Source organism: Crocodylus siamensis, chromosome 7 (genome assembly GCF_052110815.1).
Source record: "Crocodylus siamensis isolate JL-2025a chromosome 7, ASM5211081v1, whole genome shotgun sequence".
NCBI lineage: Eukaryota > Metazoa > Chordata > Crocodylia > Crocodylidae > Crocodylus > Crocodylus siamensis.
The window spans coordinates 2,790,592-2,806,419 of record NC_143401.1 but is presented as its reverse complement, the minus strand read 5'-3'; the positions used below and the strand labels follow the sequence as shown (position 1 = coordinate 2,806,419).

The window sequence follows — 15,828 nt, the reverse complement described above, 5'->3', positions numbered from 1 at the left end:
TGTGTTGATAACTCACTTTGTATTGTCTTGTCCTGGAAGCTTCCACTTGCGCAATGGAAGCAACTGCATGCTTGGAGGGCAGGGTTTATAGCTTGTGGAGTATGATGGTTGCTGTGAAATCTGGCTTGTGCCTTCTGCTGTTCGCGTTGCCTTTGGGGCAGAGAAGCCCGTAAGAGCTCCGCAAACCCGGTGCTAAAATGACAAAGACCTAGGAGTAGGGATCTGGTTAGACGCCTTCAGAGAAGCCGAATTGCACGAGAGTTTCTTGATTAGGAAATGATTGGCCGTCCTGTGGGTCGTCGCCATCTCCTCATGTACCAGCACTCGGTTCTGGTGTCTGGACAGGTCCCTGTGGAGCGCTTTCACTCTGAAGTGTGGTCCGTGGGATTTTGCTGTTCTGCCCCACACACAAGCACAACATTTCACCCGTCTGGTTACGCAGACCTTGGGCACAGGTGTTGGTTTCAACATTTGAATGATACACAGCTACCACTAATACCACAGCAGAGCTTTTTGCTGGTTTATTGTCTGTTTATAATGCTAACTGTGGACTTCAGTGTTGAATGTTTTTACATGCTTCTCCATCCTGTGATCTGCTTCCTCCTTCTCCTAGAAGTCCAGTTCCTCTACTACCACCAATGAGAAGATTACCAAATTGTACGAGCTGGGTGGTGAACCAGAAAGGAAGCTTTGGGTAGACCGTTACCTGGCCTTCACCGAAGAGAAAGCAATGGGCATGACCAATCTCCCAGCTGTGGGCAGGAAACCCCTAGACCTTTACCGGCTCTACATCTCCGTAAAGGAAATTGGAGGACTGACTCAGGTGAGCAGCCAGAAGCCAACGAGATGTGATGCAGGCTAAATAATTGTCTGTGTCTGCATAGCAGCCTCAGTTTCTCAACGGCAAGTTACAGGCAACAGGATTCAGGCTTGACTTGATTCTTTATGTTAGGGCTGATATTTTTTTTATTAGTATTATCTAATAAAAAATTAATAGTATTTCTAAGAGCCAGCTTGCTTAAACCAGCTGAGGCAAACTTTCAGTGCTCCAAGAGAGTTGCCTGTCTTCAGTCTTGCCAGCCAGGGAGCTGCACAAGTATAGAGAGCAGCTCTGGCACCTCCCAGACTTTTTTATCAGCATCATTGCATCTGGGCCTTGTGGCTGCTTTTTGTGTGCTGCTTGGTGGTGGCTGCCCCTGGAGGGATGGGTTAATGGATGACGGGATGGGTTAATGTTTTTAATCCACGGTTTCAGTCCAGCTGTGGCTGTTAACGCTCACTGCTGCTTTTGTTTACCTGGTACGTGCTGGGGGGAAAATCTAACTCTGATTCTGGAGGGCGTTCTGAAATGGAAAATGACTTGGATTTAGGTTTCGATCCTGTTGTTTGGTCATGCAGGTCAACAAAAACAAGAAATGGCGGGAGTTAGCCACCAATCTCAATGTGGGCACGTCTAGCAGTGCAGCCAGTTCTTTGAAGAAGCAGTATATCCAGTGTCTCTATGCCTTTGAGTGCAAGATCGAGCGAGGCGAAGACCCTCCTCCAGACATCTTTGCAGCTGCTGATTCAAAGAAGTCCCAGACTAAGATACAACCTCCATCTCCAGGTGAGTGTAAAGACCAGCTCTAGGACTGTCACTCAAGCACATCTATTAGTGCCCAACAGACAGGGCCTTATGTGCCATGCAGTCAGCTGGATCCAGACTTTATTGCAAGGCCCTCAGGTCTGCTGCAAAGCAGAAGGTCTGTGACAGGTAAATGCATTCAAAATGGAGGCCTTTATCCAGCTACATCTGCCAGTAAATAGTAGTGAGTAAAGCATGTGTTGTGTGGCACGTGCAATTATTCTGTGCTGCCATTAACTCCTGAATTTTCTGCATATATTAATACTGACAATGTATCAGTGTGTTAGGGAAGGTGTGGAGAGAAGGGAGCCTGGAGTTGGTTTTTCAGGGTGATCTCCATGTCTTCTTGCAGCAACATGGGTGACTGCTGAGCTTTGGGAACCTTGCAGAAAAGTAGTGCGTTTACATCCACACAAATGGTCTCTTTGTGGTAGTGAATGCTTCAGGGCGCTGTGCAGTTGCCTGCCATGTTGGCTATCTTCTCATGGCTGGCTGCAAGTGTTAAGGACGTTCTTAGCTCTGCTTGCGCTTTTTCCTTTTCTCTATCAAGTTTATTGAAGCTAGTTGGTGGGGTTTGAGTTTCAGACCAACTCTGGGGTAAGTTTTAGCACTGATGGATCAAGTATTCTCTGTTCTTTTGTGCCTAGTTTAGCTTTCTGGAGAGTCTCAGTTCCTGGATGTCACGTCTGATCAAGACGATAAGAAACAGGAGACAAAGGCTGGGCTAAAGCAGTGCATACTTTATTCTCTCATTTCTCTGCAGTCTGATACCCTCTTTACTTTTTGTATTAGGTAGGGCCATTCCCTGGTTTGTTGTGGAATGCGTTGGCTCTTTATGCCGCAGCTAATTTGCCTTCAGGTCCTAGTAATGATGAAGACCTGAAAGGCCAGATCCTTGAGTACATCTGTTTAGGATCCCATTGACATGCAGAGGCAAAACAGCTTTGTTTGCTTTGAAAGACTTCACCATAGGGAAGCCTCCACCTTTGGTTTTGGGAGGGGCATTTTTGCCTAGCTCCAAAGTGTTGGAATAAGCCCTGTTGTCCTACAACTCCAGGCCTGCACATTTGTCATCAGGGACCTCCTTTGTTCTGATGGCTTCCAATACCAGGTAAGGCAGGTGGGTGTCTCCCACTTCCCAGTGAAGCCGAGCTTTTAGGCTGTACAAGTCCTCTTCCCTTCTTGATCAGACGTGCAGGTTCTTCAGTAATCCATCCACCCCAGCACAGCTCCCCACTGGCTGGAAGTTGCAGCGGGGCTGCAACCGGGGAACGGGGAGGGCAGGAAGAAATGGCAGCGGTGTGGGCGCAGCTGGAAGCTTCCCAGCCCCAGCACAGCTCCTTATTGTCCAGCTCTGTGGGCCAGCTGTTGCCAACCCCTGCCACATGGAAATGCTTCTGATATGGGGGATGTAACAACAGAGTCGCTGTTCTGGCAGCTGCTGAGGCGCAGTGGTACGTCTAGGAAGTGCTTGGAGCCCCCCTGGATGCCGCCAGATCAGGTGAAATGCTGGGAGTTGCTCAATATTCTTCATGCTGTTTTGTGAGTCTTCAGAGGCTGTTTCTTTCCCCATCCTCTTTCACCTATGGGGCTTTCCTTGAAGTATGGGTATTGAAGGACAGTGAGGCCAGCAGATAACCTTGCTTCCTTAATCCCCATTCTTGCCTTTCTCCAAAAGGCAAGGGTGTGGTTACCACTGTTGTCTTTAAGCTCCTCTGTTTGAAGAAGCCGTCTTCTTTTTTTTTTTTTTCCCTCCCCACCTCTGGCCAATATTCACACAATGACTTGCCTGTACTGGATAGGAATGAACTAGTGTCTGATGTCATGCATCTGCTTTGCCTGGATACCATCATGTCTGCCCCTGTGTTGCTTCTGATGGCTGTAGGCAGTTTCAGGAGTTGCTGGTTTGGATTATCGCCTGTCTAAGAAACTTTCAGCTTTTTTCATTTATAATATATTTGATGGGAAATCCTTCCCCATTGACTAAGGCTTGGCGGTTTCCAACACCTGCATTTCTGAGGTTCTCCAATGGAACAGCACCTTTTTCTACTCTTTGCTCCCAAGCCTTTGGTTTTTTTCTCCCATCAGTAAGAAGTTTGAAGAGCTCCAGGAATGATTATTCTTCCCCTTCTGACAATATACCCCAAGCCCATGGAGCAGAAGTAACAAGGCTTGATTCTCAGTGGGTATTTTGGTTGTGGGGAGGGAGTGAACAGAAAATGCAACAACAGATTTGTTCCTCCTTGACTTGGAGCTAGGATCTGCTATAGATTAAATTGATTGAGGCCATAGTTTTTAGTTTAATTTGTCCATTCTGGGACAGACAATCTTGGTGTCCCTTGATCTCCAAATTATCTTCTGTGCTCACAAGACCTTGTAATCTAGAAAAGCAGTCTTGTATCCCAAGCCAGTCTCTGTACTGAACTGGATTAATTCTGATCTCTCAAAATTAGTAAATGTGCAGAGTTTGGGTAGTTGTTGGAGTAATGTTGTAGCCACGATAGTCCAGGAAATGTGAGGGGCAAGGATTTTTGTGGCTGATACCTTTTATGGGACCAAATATTTGGGTGTCTCTTGGAAATCCAGGAAACAAGTCATGTTGAAATTCCACCCTAGATGTGGGAAAGCCTTTCCTTGAGTTAAGAGGATAGACTCTGCTTCTGTTCTGATCTGCTTTTATGCAATCTTTTGCAAACTGATCGAAATTGAAGTCTGCCTTGGTAGGTCCTTGATCAAAGCGCACTTCTTGTGTCCCACTGGCAGCTCTTATGGAATTTATCCATTCCTCAAATCATAAAAATTCCTTTTAAGGACTACATCGTTCTTTCCACTGGTCAGGAAAGCTGTCCTGACTGGGATTTAACTTCACTGCACTCTTCAAGATTTGTCATGACTTGTCACTTTAAATTTGGCCTCAAGTAGCAATTGAGTTCTACTTAAGCTCGACCACTAATTTCTCCACAGCTTGCTTTCTGAGACCTTCCTATTAGCTGAGATATGAAGCTGTATAAGGGAGATGTTAAGTGTGTTTGGAATTTGTTTGGATAGGGCTAAGGCATTTAGAAAGCCACTTAAAGCTTCTTGTAGCATTTGGAGATCTGTGGAGCAGGGATGCCATTTCCACTTGGTGCCCGTCCAAGTCTATCAGCGCGCCTACATTTTTACTATGTTTGAGCTTGTGTGATGTTACATGCAAATTTGAAGACTCTTTTCTAAGGGTGTGGGAACACCGATGCCTTGCATCAGTAGTGGAAATCTGCAGGACTGCTCCCTTGGCTTCCCTTTGTACATTCATGCAGCGCTGCTCTTTTGACTTGTAGAGCTGAGCCGTGATGTAAGAGGGCCATTCTGCAGTCCACGTGTGAATTCCTCGTTCGGTCTTCACTGGGGTTTGTCTGTGGGAACATGCAGAGGCAGTAGCTGTGGTCTTTTCAGACATGCCTCCTACATTTGTTCTCCTTCCGTCTTCCTCAAAGTTTTCTCAAGGACTCTTGGACTGGCCAGAAGGAGCGGTGGAGGTTTGGGACCACATGGTTGCCCCTCAGACTTGGTCCAGTCCCTCCAAAGGAGCAGTCATGTCCCAGCAGGCACTGCTGTTCTAGCAGGCCCCTTGACGCTCACCTCGGGGAGTGCCCGACACATGGACACGTGCAGAGAGCCCCATTTTGTGGGAAGCAACCTTGCTTCTTAGCAGCTGTGTAGAGGTTGGTAGGACACTTGGCACTGGGGAAGCATGAGCGTTGAGAGAATTTGTGTAGTGACAGCAATGTCTGACAGACGCCAGGAGCCTGCTGAAGGCATCTAGTGTTGTGCAGATGCTTCTCCTCTCTTGTGGACAAGGAAATGGTGACTTGACTTTTTTCCCCCTTTCCCTGTGTGGAAGGTTGATCTGCCGTCCAGTTCTGCCGCTTGTCCACTGCTGAATCAACAACAGCCGTGCCTAGTAGATATTAGGAAAAACATTCTCGCTAGGAGGATAGTGAAGCACTGGAACAGGTTATCCAGAGAGGTGGTGGACTCTCCATCCTTGAACCTTTTGAAGACCCAGCTAGACAAAGCCTTGGCTGGGATGAGACCACAGGAAGACTAGGTGTGACCTTCCTGAGGTCCCTTCCAGCCTTAACTTTCTATGATTCTGTTAGCTAAATATGTCTAACAGTAAGGATCGTTTGACCCTCACACATCAGGATACAGATTTCACATCCCATGAAGCAGTTGACCTCTGTGGGCACTTAGGTGTTGCTTCAGGGCCTTTACCAACTTAGAAAGTAAATGGAGGCAAGTCTTATTTCAGCCCTGGTCGCTTGTGAAAAGAGAGAAGAATTCGTGCATTGGAATCGGTTGTTCAGATGAAAACCGGTGGAAGTCTAAGTGATGACTTTTTTTTTTCTAGCTGTGGCATCTGTGGAGGCTTTGCCAGTAGTGACACTGTGTAAGGCAGGGGTGGGCAACCTGCGGCCGTTTGGAAGCTGGTCACCATGTGCTCGTGCAAAGATTCAACTTCTGGAGAGCCGCAGGTTGGCCACCCTGGCGTAGGGCAGTGAGGGTGTCTGATGCAGGTTTCCAGTGCAGGATGGCTCCGGGCCATCATGTACATAAAACTGAGCATGCAGAAAGCCTCTCCAGAGGTGTAAGAGGCTGCTCACCACTTCCTGGGCAGGTCGGCCACGGGTTGTCTCCGGCCTTCTCGGGTCCTGCATGCGAATGAATGGCTGCCTGTCTCCTGGGCGGCCCAGTACCCAGCACGGCACTGGCGCGTCTCCAGCTGTTTGTAAATCCGAGTGGGGGGGGCCAGGACAACGAATGGCAGCGACACGGGGAATGTCTTGCCTCTTCCTGTTGATGTCAGCGCATCTGTAATGCGGTGGAAGCTAGCACTGAGTTCCCAGGGGAACGGAACGGAGCCGAGCTGAAATGGTAATGAATAGGGAAGGACAGCATGGGGGAGGAGTCCTGAATGAAATTCCCTGCTGAGCTCTGCCCTTCCTTCTGGAGACGTCCCCAGACGGGGAGGAAGGGAGAGACGGACAGGGTGCCAGGAAGGTGGGGTGTAAACAAACATGACCCGCCTCTGACCTCAGAGGATTTTAATGAATAGCTGAAATGAGTCATCAGCCCGGCGAGGCTGAAGCAGAGGGCTATCGGGTGCCGGGAATGGTAGCTAATGGAAACATTAATTAAGAGTTCAGCGCCTGCCAGCTGCGAGGCGTGTAGGGACCTGAGAGGTGACACCGTTGCGGCAGTTCCGCCGGAGGAGAGGAACTCCTCGAGCTGGCACCGCGCTCGCGGGCACGTGGTGGCGTAGGGGTTTCAGCGAGGGTTTGCCACCCCGAGTTCAGCCGTACTTGTGTGAGAGCCAAACGAGAGAGCTCCTGCATAATAAAATGACTCTTCAGCGGGATGCAGGGGGTTTTTCCTCTCTTGCCAGAGTTGGCGAGTGGCATGGTGAACTTGCCTGGGGTCGAGGGCAAGACAGTGCAGGGCTTCTGTCCACTAGGGATGACTGTGGCTGATGGAGAGATGCTGTCTCTGCAGCACCTTCCTGAGATAACCTTGGGAGCTGGTGCACGACGGTGGGATGGTGTTTAAGAGCGGGGAGGGATGGAGACGCAAAGTCGTAAGGATTCTTGTTGCTTCACGTACCACGCACGGGAGTCTGCACCCTGGTACGCTGTGCTCATCCTGTCTGCCTGCCTTGCTCACGTTTCAATCCTGGATCTACCTTGCCTTCAGGTGTTTTCTTCTGGGAAGTTTTGGGCAGTCTCTTGTGCCTGGCAGACCCACTCACGCAACTGCTCTTTCCTTCCAGCGGGTTCAGGCTCTATGCAGGGTCCCCAGACACCTCAGTCCACCAGCAGCTCTATGGCAGAAGGAGGAGACTTGAAACCCCCGACTCCAGCATCAACACCACACAGTCAGATGCCCCCTTTGTCAGGCATCAGGTATCACACTGCTGCAAGTGGGAGGGCGTGCAGTGCTCGCCAGGCCTAGGGAGGCTTTTGCCAGTGTCACTGGCTTGTGGGCTGAAGCGAGCGCTTGGGTTAGTTTTGGTTTGCAGTAACTCATGGCAAAGCTGTAGAATTTGCATCTGGGTAACCACAGCTCTTCTCTCTCAGGATTTAGGCTGAGGAGAGGGTTATGGAGGGGGGTGGGCATCAGTCTTTGAAATGAGAAGAGGATTTTTTTCCTCTTGGTGGGCTCTGTGGGATGAGTCGTGAGATCCATCCTCCTTTCTGGGGAAGCGAAGCTTCAGTGGTGAGGCAGAGAGTGGTCGGGGGCTTTCTCACCACGTGTTTTTGCATTACACCAGGAGCAACTCAGTTGGCCTTCAGGATGCCTTTGCAGATGGCAGTGATCCCACGTTCCAGAAGCGGAACTCCATGACTCCAAATCCAGGGTACCAGCCCAGCATGAATACCTCTGACATGATGGGTCGCATGTCCTACGAGCCAAATAAGGATCCTTATAGCAGTATGAGGAAAGGTGAGGAGGTTCTGGCCTGTCTTCACTTATTGTTCAGGGGCACTGACCCCATCGGATGCCCTAAATGTGCCTTGGGAATACACACCTGTGCTCCCAAGGTCTCTTGTCCTTCTCCACCAAACACATCTTCCTGTGCTGATCATCATTTTTTTTTCCCCACCTTCTTTCAGCTCCTGGAAGTGATCCCTTCCTGTCCTCAGGGCAGGGCCCCAACAGTGCTATGGGTGACCCTTATAATCGTGCTGCAGGTCCAGGAATGGGTAACATGGCCATTGGGCAACGGCAACACTATCCCTATGGAGGGCCTTACGAGCGAGTGAGGTGAGTGCGTGCACCTGCCCATTGCTGGATTCTGTGCGGTGCGGTGACCGCCCCGGTTGCTTCTTCCCAGCAGGGGAACGGAGCAACATACTTCTGTGTTTTTTTATGCAGGACGGAGGCTGGAATGGGACCTGAGGGCAGCTTGGGCACCGGCACGCCACAGCCCAACATCTTGCCTTCCACCCCTGACTCGGGGATGTACTCTCCCAGCCGCTATCCACAGCAGCAGCAGCAGCAGCAGCAACAGCAGCAGAGGTAGGTGCACAAAATGGCTTCTGGCAGTTCAGTAGAAAACCTCCTGCCAGGGAGAGGGCGTTATTGCTCCACTTGTGCCTCCCAGAAGTCATGTGCTGTTCTGTCTCTCTCTGCAGACATGATTCCTATGGCAATCAGTTTTCCACTCAAGGCACATCTTCTGGCAGCCCCTTCCCTAGCCAGCAAACCACCATGTATCAGCAGCAACAGCAGGTGAGTTCTCCTTGAGTCTCCACTTTGGCCGACTGACAAAGATATGGGCGATTTCTTGTCTCTTCTGCTTTGTGCAAATGAGTGCCCGCCACGATAGCTGTCTGCAGCACTGGATCCTATTTAGTGTCTCAGTTACATGCCTAGTGTAACCTTCCCATAGTCCTGGTAGTTTGCAAGTTGTTAAGTGGGTTTTATTTGTGCGGTGCTGGGTTATGGGCGTTCCGGATTGTGTAGAGAGTACAACAGGGGGTCCTGCTAGCGGGCGTTCTGTGAAGTGAGGGCTCTGCAGATACCAAGAGCCCAGGCAGCTTCATTTGGTGGTTCCTTCTCTCTTCCTAAGCTTATCTGAACCCCATGGAGTTTCTGTAGCATTTTAGTTCACGGACTGGGTGAGCTTGTTCGCTGGTAGCTTTGTGGTTCTGAGCAGCCACCTCTGGGTGGGATCCTTCTACGCAAGTCAGAATTTCATGGGATATTCTCATTTGCTGAGCTGAACACCAGAGATGTTGGAGTTCCCTCCAGTCCTTTATTCCCACAAGACTTCTGCTGCTTGGCTTTCTCAAGGAAAAGTTTACTGTAGCCCCTATTAAGATTATGAAGAGGAGGCTCTTAGTTTGTTCTTCATAGCCATGTTTCTGTCTCTTGTTCCCTCACTGATTTTTTGGGTTGTGTCCTGTTTGGCTTGTAAGCCTCAGTAGAAGGCAGTTACAGAGCTCTGCTAAGGATAATTGCAGCCATGCTGCAACCAGAGCCAAAGGCCCTGAGCCAAGGGCTCCCACTCCTCTGGTACTTCACTGCTTGCTAGGTCTTGCGTCTGAAGCAGGTTGAGGAAAGTAGGACTCCTAGGTAGAAATGGGGCTGGGACATGAGGGGTCTGGGATTTAGTCTTGGCTCTGATTTTTCTTCATACAGGCTTAAAAACGGGGCAGGGATCGTGCTTACTTTTGTGAGATGACTTGGGATCTGTGACAAAAGGGACAGCTAGAAATTACAAGGCAATTTTTGAGGCTTCAGCGGAAGTTTTACCCTACTTCTCATCTGTTCAGTGGGAAAGTAATAAGTTTGGATGTTCGGAAAGGAACTTGAATCCACATAGAGATTTTTGTGTAGCGAACCTGTACCAAGAATCGAGGCTCTTTCACTAGCCCATAGCTTGCCCTGAAAGCATCTTGACATCAGGCTGCTGGAAGGGAACTGCTGTGGCTTGTAGGTTGTGGTCTCTTCCGAGCTAACATAGGAGGGTTGGTCTCGCCTCATCCCAGCGTGAGCTGGACCATAGCATTCGTGTGATTAGACAACGCAGAGCTGCTTGTTCTGCCACCCGGTTCTTGTTTCCTGTAAATAATGATGTAAACCCCTTCACGTATCTTCCTTGTAGAACTATAAGCGGCCGATGGATGGCACTTACGGTCCCCCTGCCAAGCGGCACGAAGGGGAGATGTACAACGTACCGTACAGCGCTGGACAGGGGCAGGCACAGCAGCAGCTGCCTGCAGCACAGACCCAGCAACCGAGCCAGCAGCAAACTGCCCAGCCTTCTCCGCAACAGGACATGTACAACCAGTATGGGAGCACGTACCCTGCTACTGACCGCCGGCCCTCTGGAGGGCCCCAGAACCAGTTCCCATTCCAGTTCAGCAGAGAAAGGGTCTCGGCCCCCCCAGGCTCAAACGCTCAGCAGAACATGCCGCCTCAGATGATGGGTGGTCCCATCCAGTCTACTCCAGAGGGGCCGCAGCAGGGCACCATGTGGCAAGGGCGCAATGAAATAGGGTACAGCTATCCAAATCGGCAGAGCACTGGCTCTACGCCCCAGGGGCCTGCTTATCACGGAGTAAACCGAACAGATGAAATCCTACATTCAGATCAGAGGGTCAATCACGAGGGCCCGTGGCCTTCCCATGGCAACCGTCAACCTCCTTATGGCCCCGCTGCCGCCGTGCCCCCAATGACGAGACCCCCACAGTCTAACTACCAGACCCCTCCTAGCATGCAGAATCACATTCCTCAGGTATCCAGCCCAGCACCTCTGCCCAGACCTCTGGAGAACCGCACCTCACCCAGTAAATCTCCGTTCCTGCACTCGGGGATGAAAATGCAGAAGGCAGGACCTCCTGTCCCTGCCTCTCACATAGCACCAGCAGCTGTGCAGCCTCCCATGATACGGAGGGACATCACCTTCCCAGCCGGATCAGTGGAAGCTACACAACCTGTGCTGAAGCAAAGGAGACGGTTGACGGCAAAAGATATTGGTAAGAGTGAGCTCCTGCTGTACTGGGGTAGCATTTGGCCATGGGTATCGGTTAAAGGGACAGGCCTTGCTTTTGGTAGTAAGCTCTTGAAGCTGTGCATCGACAGTGAAGGACCTCACATGGCTTCGGGTCCCATTTTTTCTAGCTGTTGGTTTTCAGTAACAATGGTGGTTTCAATGCAGGTGCAGCGCCAGCAATTGCTGGGACGTGCATTCTGTAAAAGCAGTGATTCTCGGCCTGAGTGCCTGGGCATCCTTTCAAGGGTGCCACACAGTGTAAGCGCTGCGAGGTGTGCAAATGTGATTTTTGCAAGATAAGCTCAGATATTTCAAACGGGAATCCGTAGCGTTAAAACCGTTCTGATCCATTGTCTTTCTGAGTTATTGGCAACAGGAGAATCGCTCTTGGTTTTTCCATAGTCAGAAATTAAATGAAAACTAAGAGCTGCCATTTTCCGCGGGCTTCCTCGAGTCTAACTAGGTTGAGAACTGCTGCTGTAAATCCTCTCGAAGTGGGTTCTGCTCTACCTGGAATCAGAAAGCAGTACTGGGGACTCTTGTGTTTGAACTCTAGAGGCTCGACGTCATGTTTGTATTACAGGGACTCCTGAAGCCTGGAGGGTGATGATGTCTCTGAAGTCTGGGCTGCTGGCTGAAAGTACGTGGGCCTTAGATACCATAAACATCCTGCTCTATGATGACAACAGCATAATGACCTTCAACCTCAGCCAGGTGGGTGCAGATGCTCTGATAGTGCTTCGAAGGTGAATAACACGCGTTGGGGTTTACCGTGGGCCCGGGAGCAGAGCACAGCTCCTAGCCACGTGTGAAGCTGCCCAACACTTGCAGGAAAGTCATGTACCCGTTGTGCATGTTGGGTTGGGGCCCGGCTGCAGTCAGGTACACTGTACACCCAGCTGCTTGTTTAGACGTGCAGCTCCCTCCTTTGCATTGCATGGGGTAGAGGTTCACATTTCCCTTGGCCGTAAGGACACCCTACAAGAGGGATGGCGGCCTGTCACCTTTGCTACTGTACAGTGCCACTCGTTGCATCCAGCTTCAGTGCTTTGCAGCCCACGGGAATTCCTTACCTTTTCTAAGCTGCCTGTAGCTGGTTGTCTTGTGTGCATGGAGCTGTCTCCTTCCTTTTTACCCCACTACAATATTATCATTACCGTTTCACACCATTGCTTTGCTTCCCCGTGTTTGAGAGAAGAAGGATGTGCCCGAGAAGGGGTGTTAAGGGTGCCTGATTTGTGTGCTGACTTTCTCAGAGAAAGGGGGGCCTCACTTTCTAGTGGTCAGAATAACAAACTTGTAATGCATGGGTAGCGTAAAAAAGGAGCCAGCTGACTTTGCTGCTTCAGCTTGTGACCCTCTTCTGCCTGACATCCCCTGTCGCTCACATTGGCTTAACTTGGTCTCTGATTTCTTCCGTGGTTCTTTCTCTCTCTCACAGCTGCCAGGGTTGCTAGAACTCCTGGTGGAATACTTCCGGCGTTGCCTGATTGAAATTTTTGGGATCCTGAAGGAGTATGAGGTGGGAGATCCAGGACAAAGAACACTATTGGATCCCGAAAGGTTCTGCAAGTCTTCAAGTCCCTCTCTTGACGAGGGGGAGTACGAAGAGGAGCCGCAGAGCCCGAACTGTGAGGAGGAAGAGGAGGAGGAAGAGGAGGCTGCCTTTGCGAGCAAGGACAAAGCACCCCTGGAGAGCAGCGAGGAGAAGCTGGTCAGCAAGTTCGACAAGCTTCCAGTCAAGATTGTGCAGAAAAATGACCCCTTTGTGGTAGATTATTCCGACAAGCTGGGGCGCGTGCAGGAGTTTGAGAGCGGGTTGCTGCACTGGCGGATTGGTGGGGGCGACACCACGGAGCACATCCAGACCCACTTCGAGAGCAAAATGGAGCTACCTTGGATTCACAGACGAGCTTCCTGCAGCGCTGCCTCAAGAAAACGTCTAGCAGCCGAGAGCAATCCGGGCGCTAGGGAGGGAGAGAACCCTCCATCTGATGGCCCCCCAGAGAAGAGGATAACGGCCACCATGGATGATATGCTTTCGGCCCGGCCAGGGTCCCTGCCGGAGGAGGAGGAAGAGGTCAAAAACTCGGAAGCCACAAAGGAAAGCAGCAAGTTCCCATTCGGTATCAGTCCAGCTCAGAGCCACAGAAACATAAAAATTCTGGAGGACGAACCTCACAGTAAGGATGAGACGCCCCTGTGCACCCTCCTGGACTGGCAGGACTCTCTTGCCAAACGCTGCATCTGTGTCTCGAATATCATCAGGAGTTTATCGTTTGTGCCGGGCAATGACTTTGAGATGTCTAAACACCCCGGTCTGCTGCTGATTTTAGGGAAACTGATTCTGCTACATCACAAGCATCCAGAGCGCAAACAGGCACCGCTGACGTATGAGAAAGAAGAGGAGCAGGACCAAGGGGTGAGCTGCAACAAGGTGGAGTGGTGGTGGGACTGCTTGGAGATGCTACGTGAAAATACGTTGGTTACCCTGGCCAACATTTCTGGTCAGTTGGACCTCTCCCCTTACCCAGAAAGCATCTGTTTGCCTATCCTGGATGGACTCCTCCACTGGGCAGTTTGTCCGTCAGCAGAGGCCCAGGATCCCTTCCCAACCTTGGGGCCCAGTGCTGTCCTCTCCCCTCAGAGACTGGTTTTGGAAACACTCAGCAAACTCAGCATCCAGGACAACAACGTGGATTTGATTCTTGCGACTCCCCCCTTCAGTCGCTTGGAGAAGCTCTACAGCACCATGGTGCGTTTCCTCAGTGACAGAAAGAACCCGGTGTGTCGAGAGATGGCTGTGGTACTACTGGCCAACTTGGCACAGGGTGACAGCCTGGCAGCTCGAGCGATTGCTGTGCAGAAGGGCAGCATTGGCAACCTGTTGGGCTTCTTGGAGGACAGCCTGGCAGCCACTCAGTTCCAGCAGAGTCAGGCCAGCTTGATGCACATGCAAAACCCACCCTTTGAGTCGACGAGTGTGGACATGATGCGTCGGGCAGCCCGAGCGCTGCTTGCCCTGGCCAAAGTGGACGAGAACCACTCTGAGTTCACATTATACGAGTCGCGGCTGTTGGACATCTCCGTGTCGCCTTTGATGAACTCCTTGGTTTCACAAGTTATTTGTGACGTACTGTTTTTAATTGGCCAGTCATGACAGCTGTGGGATGCCTCTACCCCTGGTGTGCGTGTGCGTGAGTGGAGAACGTAGAAACTGACTGTTGCCCTTTATTTATGCAAAACCACCTCAGAATCCACTGTCTGCCCTGCGCTGTCCTGCTTCTCCCTCGGGGAAGGACGTCCCCCTTCCCTTCTCCCCTTCCCCTGCCCCTCAAATTTGTCCTGAACCCCCGGTTCCAGGAGACAGTTCTGCCTACATAGAAGACTTTTTTTTATTTTAACCAAAGTTACTGTCGTTTACAGTGAGTTTGGGGAAAACGACTTGCCGTGTTACCGCATCGACAGGCACCACTTTCATAACTGTTTTTAAATGGTAAACTCTGAAGGACAAAAGTGACTGCTGAACTCTGTGTGGTTTATCGTTGTACATTCACAATCTTGCAGGAATCAAGAAGTTACCAGTTGTGAACAGACCTTGTCCAATGGAGGCCTGTGCAGTAGAGTGTAGAACTTCATGTACTGTACACCTTAAACTGTAAACATACTGTAATAAGTCTCACATTGAAAAGAAAAAAAAAACGCTGGATCAGCAGCAAGCTGTAGTTTTTAAAAATGTTTTTAGTTAATGTTGAGGAGAAAAAAAGGCTTTTCCCCCAAAGTATCATGTGTGAACCTACAACACCCTGACCTCTTTCTCTCTTCCTCCTTGATTGTATGAATAACCCTGAGATCACCTCTTAGAACTGGTTTTAACCTTTAGCTGCAGCCTGAATGCTGCCACGTGTGTATATATATATGACGTTGTACATTGCACATACCCTCAGATCCCTTGCAGTTTTGTCCCCGTCCTCCCCTCCCCTTTATAGTATGACGAGTTAACGAGTTGATGACCTGCAAAAGCGAGACACAATTATTTAATCTCTTGCCAGACATCTCTCTCTGGAGGATGCTGTACAGGTCTCTGTGTATAAAGTCATTGCTGTCTCAGCAGCCAATCAACTTATAGTTTATTTTTTCCTGTTTTTGTTTTCTTTCTAATCGAGGTGTGAAAAAGTTCTAGGTTCAGTTGAAGTTCCTGATGAAGAAACACAATTGAGATTTTTCAGTGATGAATTCTGCATATTTGTATTTCAGACGATGTAGCTAAAAACTTGATGTAAATTCCTCCCTTTTTTCCTTTTTTGGCTTAATGAATATCATTTATTCAGTATGAAATCTTTATACTATATGTTCCACGTGTTAAGAATAAATGTACATTAAATCTTGGTAAGATGTTTGTGAGGATTTTTATTTATTTTTTTTTTACTATATTTTTAGTAGAGAAATGTGAAAGCAACTCCAGTCCCATTGAGGCTAGTATTTCACCTTCTAGACCAGCTCTTCTTGCCCCCTGGGCAGTAGAGAGAGCTCCAGAGCCCTGTTCCTTGGCAGCATGTGATTTGATCGTGTGTGGAGGGGACAGAAAATCATCTCCATTAACTGTAAGGCTACAGTTTTCCCCTTCTGTCACACTGGCCCCTGGGTTAGTGGCGATTAAATC

General features: G+C 49.8%; 1 protein-coding gene across 1 annotated transcript in view; it reads left to right on the top strand.

Annotated features, from left to right (window-relative positions):
* ARID1A (AT-rich interaction domain 1A) overlaps positions 1-15,554 on the top strand; it is a 71,157-nt gene extending 55,603 nt beyond the window's left edge. Inside the window, exons 11-20 of the mRNA XM_090058395.1 lie at positions 614-823; positions 1,399-1,606; positions 7,434-7,566; positions 7,935-8,107; positions 8,278-8,428; positions 8,540-8,683; positions 8,800-8,896; positions 10,275-11,148; positions 11,749-11,879; positions 12,607-15,554. Coding sequence (XP_089914521.1) covers positions 614-823; positions 1,399-1,606; positions 7,434-7,566; positions 7,935-8,107; positions 8,278-8,428; positions 8,540-8,683; positions 8,800-8,896; positions 10,275-11,148; positions 11,749-11,879; positions 12,607-14,325 — 3,840 coding nt within the window. The 3' untranslated portion in view covers positions 14,326-15,554. The remainder of the gene's footprint in view (positions 1-613; positions 824-1,398; positions 1,607-7,433; positions 7,567-7,934; positions 8,108-8,277; positions 8,429-8,539; positions 8,684-8,799; positions 8,897-10,274; positions 11,149-11,748; positions 11,880-12,606) is intronic.
* Positions 15,555-15,828: the final 274 nt, after the last annotated feature.